This window comes from Scyliorhinus canicula, chromosome 17 (genome assembly GCF_902713615.1).
Source record: "Scyliorhinus canicula chromosome 17, sScyCan1.1, whole genome shotgun sequence".
Taxonomy (NCBI): domain Eukaryota; kingdom Metazoa; phylum Chordata; class Chondrichthyes; order Carcharhiniformes; family Scyliorhinidae; genus Scyliorhinus; species Scyliorhinus canicula.
This window is the reverse complement of record NC_052162.1, coordinates 54,466,271-54,473,374: the sequence shown is the minus strand read 5'-3', so window position 1 is coordinate 54,473,374 and position 7,104 is coordinate 54,466,271. Positions and strand designations below refer to the sequence as shown.

Sequence of the window (7,104 nt, the reverse complement as noted above, 5' to 3'; positions counted from 1 at the left end):
TAAACATTGGTTCCTTAGAAAATGAGACTGTGGAATTAATACTGGGAAACAAGGAAAGGCAGAGACTTTGAGCAAATATTTTGTATCTGTCTTCATGATAGAAGATACAAAAGCAAACCACTAAAAGTAGGAAATCAAGGGCAAAGGGGATGGATGAACAATCACTATCACTGGAGAAACATTACTAGACAAACCAAGGGAACTAAAGGCTGACAAATCCCTTGGCCCCGATGGTCCTTATCCAACTGGCTGCAGAAATACTCAATACATTAGTTGTAATCTTCCAAAATTCCTGAGCTTCTGGAAAGGTCCCAGTGGATTGGAAAACCACAAATGTTATGTCCCTATTCAAGAATGCAGGGAAACTGTCAGTGGGAAAATGCTGGAATCCATTACTAATAAAGTAGTAGCAGGATATTTGAACATCATACTACAATCAAGTAGGGTCAATGCGACTTTATAAAAGGGGAGTCATGTTTGACAAATGTGTTAGATTCTTTGAGGATGTAGTGAGCAGAGGGTAAATAGGGAGGAATCAGAAGATGTAGTGTATCTAGATTTTCAAAAGGTATTCAATAAAGTGTAACTGCACCAGATGGTGTTGGGGGTAATATATTAGCATGGATAACAGATTGGCTAACTAAAGGAAATATAGCCGGCATAAATTGATCATTTTCAGGTTGTCAAACTGTAACTGGTGGTGTGCCACAAGGATCAGTGCTGAGGACTCAATTATTTAAAATCTATATGAATAACTTGGATGAAGGGACTGAGTCTATTGCAGCTACATTTGCTGATAATGCAAAGTTAGGTGGGAAAGCAAATTATTTAGAGGACGCAGACAAGCTTCAACTCATCCACACACCACTGACTACATCCTCACCCACATTAATTCTAAATTTCTATCATTCATGCCCTTCCCAAACTCACTAGTTGCCTGTATCCCAGCAACTCAATTGAAATGTTCTTAGCTTTGTTTTAAAATCTTTCTGTGTTCTTGTGTCACTCTACCTTACTCATTGCCTTCTGGCTTATATCACTTCATATACTCTCTTTTACTCCATCACTGGATTTGCCTCAATTCCAACCACTTCATCTTCTACACCATTAGAAGTTCTGGCACTACATCCCAGTGTCTGGAGTGTTTTACAGAAAAGAAAACCACCTTTCTTTCGGTTTTCAAAAACCTCTTTAGTAGTTTCCTTTTGACTGATTTCAGTGCCCAATTGCAGCCTTTCCATTCCCGTCCACTTTCTGCCAACATGCTTCTTATAATAAAACATTCTGAGATGTCTTTCTGGGCAAGAAGAACATTATATAAATGTCTACTTATTTTTTTCAATTAAAAACAATAATTTATAAATGGATTAGTGGTAATCCCTCATTAATACGATGGCTAATCTAACATCAAGTGAATAGCACATACAGCCAACAAACACAAGAACACAGGAAATAGGAGCAAGAATAGGTCATTTTTCCCATTTTCCCTACAAACATCCCACATAGTTAGAATATATCTAAAAATTTACTGATCTCTGTCTTGAACATACTCAATGCCTGAGCCTCCACAGCCCTATGGGATACAGAATTCCAAAGTTTCACCACCCTCTGAGTGAAAAAAATCCTTTCCACCTCAGTCCTAAATGGTCCTACCTCTTATTCTGAAGTTGTGTTCAATGGTTCCAGATTCATCTTCCCTCGCATCCACCCCCACCGGTAAGGGGAAACATCCTTCCTGCATCTACCCTGTCGAGCCCTGTAAGAATTTACTCAATTCCTCTTGCAATAAAGGCCAACATACAATTTGCCTTCCATATTGCTTGCTGCACCTGCGCGTTAGCTTTCAGTGATTCATAAACAAGGACACCAAGATCTCTTTGGATATCAACATTTCCTGTTTAAGAAGTACTCTGCATTTCTGTTTTTCCTACTAAAGTGGGTAACTTCACATATGGGTGACAGGGTAGCTCAGTGGTTAGCATTGTTGCTTCACAGCACCAGGGTCCCGGGTTCGATTCCCGGCTTGGGTCACTGTCTGTGCGGAGTCTGCACGTTCTCCCTGTCTCTGTGTGGGTTTCCCCTGGGTGCTCTGGTTTCCTCCCACAAGTCCTGAAAGACGTGCTTGTTTGGTGAATTGGACATTCTGAATTCTCCCTCTGTACCCGAACAGGAGTGTGGCAACCAGGGGATTTTTACAGTGACTTGATTGCAGTGTTAATGTAAGCCTACTTTTGACAATAATAATAATAATTTCCACATTATGTTCCATCTGCCAAGTTCTTGCCAACTCACATAGCTGTCTAAATCCTGATCTCTTTGCGTCCTCCTGACTACACACATTCCACTTATTTTTGTGTCATCCGCAAACTTGGAAATATTACAATTGGCCCTTATATCCAAATCATTGATATGGATTGTGAAAGGTCATTGAATCCTTTCATCAGGACTATTAAAATTATGTTATAATTAATGTTAACTATTGATATTTACCATCAGTTTGAAAGTAGGAGTTTTATTTCCTTTGAATATACATAGGGACCGATGCTGTTGTTGCTATCTGGAGAGGGTCTGCTGCACTGTTTTAATAGCAGTCTCTGCAGTACAGTACTCCAGAGGGTTGTGGAAGCACCATCGTTGAATATAAGGCTAAGATAGAAAGATTTTGGTCTCTCAAGGAATTAAGGGATATGGAAGTGTGTGAAAAAGTGAAGGTGAAGCCCAAGATCAGCCATAATCATGTTGAATAGCAGAACAGACTTGATGGATGTTATGATAAAAGCAAATTAGTGCGAATGTGAAAAAAAACAGAAAATATTGGACAATCTCAGCAGTCTGACACCATGTGTGGAGAGAGAAGGGAGCTAACTTTTCGAGTCTGGATGATTCTGACAAAGATGAACCTTTGATGGACCTTATGCCATTTTCCCACTCCTATTTCTTATAATCTGATGTTCTCATGATAAATTGAGGTCTGCATCAGGAACTAGAAAACATTGCTCGTGCTTAATAAACAGTTATTACAGATAGGAAAACTCTTTACAGTCAGTGTTTACAATGAGTAACTGGGGATCCATCCAGTATTAGCCTTCTGAATAAAAGTTTTCCTTATATTTCCCTCGTGTTCAGTTGTAATAATGGATAGCAAAGAAAGAAACCTGCTATCCATGATGGGGAAATATGTTACAAAATAATCAACAGAACAATGTCAATACTGAATTAAACAAAATACTTTCCAACTTCACCTTCATCAATGTAATGTGTATAAAAATATTGTTTTCAATTAAACGCTATAATTTGTAATGTTGCTAATGGTGGATTATGTATTGTTAAGGTGACTTCTAATACCAACTGGAGAGCACATACAGCTAACAAAGATCCTCCAATTCCTTTAGCAATCAGAATGTTGAAATAGCTGAATAACTAAAGTTAACAATCGATATGGACTATCAGGTTAAAGTCCAGAGAATGTTTTTTTCCTTTAAAGATACAGTGGGACCTACTAGTGGGCCTAAGAACTGGTAGCACATTGGTTATCACTGTTGCTTCACAGTGCCAGGGACCCAGGTTCGATTCCTTGAACACGCAGTCTGCTCGTTCTCCCCATGTCGGCATGGGTTTCCTCCGGTTGCTCCGGTTTCCTCCCACAAGTCCCAAAAGCCGTTAGGTGAATTGGACATTCTGAATTCTCCCTCAGTGTATCCGAACAGGTGCCGGAGTGTGGTGGCTAGGCGATTTTCACAGTAACTTTATTGCAGCATTAATGTAAGCCTACTTGTGACACAAATAAATATTATTATTATAAAAACAGTAGGTGAAGGCGCAGACAGGTTCAGGTGACCAAGCTTGGAAATAAATGGTCATTAACTTCTCAGTGAAATATTAAGGCATGTTGGGCAATAATATCACAAGTGGAAACAGCCTTTTCTCATTACTGTAGCTACTCCAATGCACGTTGTAAATGCCCTTTTAAGATATATAAAAATCCAATTAGCTCTTAACTCGATACTTTCTGAAATCTGGGCACAGTGAAGCACGCAATAAAAATAGACCAATAGGAAACTGATAACTCTTATACATTCAAAACCATACCTCTGATTGAATAAACAACAACAGCGTAGCCTTTCTCATCTAGTTCATTCAATTATGTCAAATAGAAATTAAACTACGTCACGTACAACTGATCGATCAGCTGAGATGAGCTTTAACGAGGAGATCATTTACACAGACTGCTTTATGGAGCACTCAAAGGAACGTGCTTGAGTTTAGTAGTGCCTTGGAGGTATGCTCCCACCTGGGCTGCAGAAACCTGTACGGTGATATCTTTCGGAGCCAACATGTGCCGTGTGATGCTTTGGGATTGCTCCGTGTTCCGCATTTTGATCTGTATACTGGAGCTTGCAGTGGTACATGGAGGTGCCGGAGTGAGTGAAGAGCCTGGTGGGAGGGAAGTCAGGGACTTGGGTCCCCTGATTGAGATGTTGGCCGGTAAGGTCAGCCCCCGCCCTCCGCTGCTCTCTGAACAGAGGATGATAGATGATCAACACATGGAATACATGGCCAATCTCTACAAGCAGTTGGCAGACCGCGATGGGAAGCCCAAAAGTAATCGGACTATTCTGACTAATACCATTCGGCTGGTGAAACCCAGCGCAAGCGTCCTGCTTGCCGACTCAGGTAAATTCTGGGAACTTGATTTCGAATTAAATGGGAGCTTTATATTCACAAATGGTGACTTTCACATTTTGATTGGCGCGTGTGCATGATTGCAAAGTTTGGCGGACTATTAGCTGGTTTTACGGAATTGGAAATTATTTAATTTTGCTTTAAACCTAGTACTTATTCAAGTTCATTGGTGGCTTTAGAATGGCTATTCAAGAGTGTTGCCATTTATATTTTAAAATTCTAATACCTGGAAACCTTTTTGTAAGATGGTCAATTTGGTGACTCTCCCTATTTTTCTTGGTGGAGTCTCAATAGGACGCTGTATAAGAATTTCCTAGTTTTGCAAGATGATTGAGTGCCTGTAACCTGCATGACGGCTTTCCAAGGTGATTATTGGGAGTACCTGTAACGTTATGAACTTCTAGACTAACTCGTCCAATATGGTTTCTTTTTCATTTCCTCTATATCCCTTTTAAGAATGGGGTTGGCTTGGCTATGTCGGGGAATTTTCTATGGATTTTTTTTGTCAAATTGATTCCTCGTGGTTTCGCTTGGGGAAGAATAGAAATTTATAGTTTCTCACTTCAATAGTTGTAACATTGGAAAGCTGTAAGAACGATCAGTGGTATCAATCTGAATTGCTCAAACATTGTGCTTTGTCTCCTAATATGCAGTTAACCTAATTCAACAGGCTTGAGTCTTGAATACCAAATCAATTTCCCTTATATTTTGGAATACAGACCTCTTAGTAATCAAATCCTTTTTGAACATTTATGCAGATAAATCTCTTTATGTTTACCGCTATATGCTTTTTGACTTTAGCTGCTAATCTCCAATGTTATTGTTTTGTTTTAATAGGTCATTGGCACATACATCATGTTCAGTACAATCTGCATTATCTTCCAGAGCTGGAACATTTGATTAAGGTTGTTGTTGTGTATTTGCACAACCCTCTTCCCAATCAATTCCTGGTTTCCTGTGAAATCAGATGTCATCTTGGAAACTATATTCATCTAAACGTCATACAGAATGACACTGACATAGAATTGCCCATCAGGTTTATATTCAATCTGAATGATCGATGGGCAGAAGCTGATGTAACTCCTTGTGTATTCCCCTCATCCAGTAATTATGTGAAGCAAGTCCACCTGCACATCGGTTACAAGTGCACTGAATTTGGAAAGGCCAATCAAAGAACTTTGGACAAAAAGAGAAACTATGCTGTTAATCTTAAAGTACCTTCGCTGCTGCTATATTTGAATGATACTGATGAAACTGCACATCAAAGAAAGGAAAAACCAGAAAAGCAAATTCCAGAGAGTTCATCCAAATCCCGTGTGTTATCTCGGAAGCCACGTCAATTAAGTAACCTTGGCTCTGACATTCCCAACTATCTTAAAAGCTTTTCAAAGAACAAATGCAAGCTCCATTCATTCTGGGTAAGCTTTGAGCAACTGGGATGGGATCATTGGATTGTGGCTCCTCACAGGTACAATCCCAAATTTTGCAGAGGTGATTGTCCTAGAATTCTTCATTATGGTTACCACTCTCCCAATCATGCAATAGTGCAAAATTTTATCAATGAAATTGTTGACAAAAATGTCCCCCGTCCATCATGTGTCCCTTTGAAATACAACCCAATTAGTGTCCTTTTGAAGGAGCAAAATGATCACATTGTGTACAAGGAATACAAGGACATGATTGCAATGTCTTGTACATGCAAATAGAACCTGATCTAGTAATCGATTGCACTAAAACTTGTTCCATGAGATTATTATAAAATGCACACTAACAAATTGGATTTGTGTTGAATACTTAACCACCTCATAAAACAAGTCATACAATGACTTGCTCCTCCACTTAATTACAGTGAAGGCTTCTTCTTCCTTTGTTCTTCTGCTACCAATTGGGGGAAACAGTGTCTGAATTCATGGTGTAATTGCAGCCCATGGTATTAACACTTTAATGCAAAGAGGTTTTTGAAGATGATTGAATTTGCAGCAGGAAAGAGGCAAAATGGTAGCCCAAGAACCTTCTGCAAAGACAATGAAATTGCTAAAATAACCAAATACTTAATGTAGTAAGAAATGTTCATAATTTTGTAGTCTGTATTTATAATTGTGATTTTTGTAAATATCTGAATTTCCAGTTGTTATGATAAAACTTTGTCCATCTTTTATACTAAACTTGTTAAGTCTGATACTCCTAGTAATCCTTTCAAGCCAAATGTAAATAGTCAAGTTTTAACTCGCAAAAATTAGGACTCCCATCAAAGTTGTTTAACCTGAGCTGCAGTAATATTTTAAGCCATTGAGGGTAATTCACTAGGTGACTCGGGCAGCCCTGATATAAATTACACAAGTGAATGTCTGCACCTTCATTGTGGGTAACTTTTTCCTACATGATGCACAAGATTTAGTAGGGGGTGGGGGGTTTAATTGG

At 39.0% G+C, this 7,104-nt stretch overlaps 1 protein-coding gene across 1 annotated transcript; it reads left to right on the top strand.

Moving 5' to 3' along the window:
* Positions 1–4,211: 4,211 nt before the first annotated feature.
* On the top strand, positions 4,212–7,104 carry LOC119951134 (bone morphogenetic protein 15-like). The gene is made up of 2 exons (XM_038774139.1): positions 4,212–4,674; positions 5,521–7,104. Exons 1-2 carry the CDS (start codon positions 4,335–4,337, stop codon positions 6,387–6,389), a joined length of 1,209 nt encoding a protein of 402 aa, XP_038630067.1. The 5' UTR covers positions 4,212–4,334; the 3' UTR covers positions 6,390–7,104.

What these genes read in the sequence shown, in the direction of transcription:
- LOC119951134 (XM_038774139.1), top strand. Translation starts at nt 4,335, where the DNA reads ATGTGCCGTGTGATGCTTTGGGATTGCTCCGTGTTCCGCATTTTGATC. An exon ending in CGTCCTGCTTGCCGACTCAG is followed by an intron (nt 4,675 to 5,520) that starts GTAAATTCTGGG and finishes TTGTTTTAATAG; the next exon opens with GTCATTGGCACATACATCAT.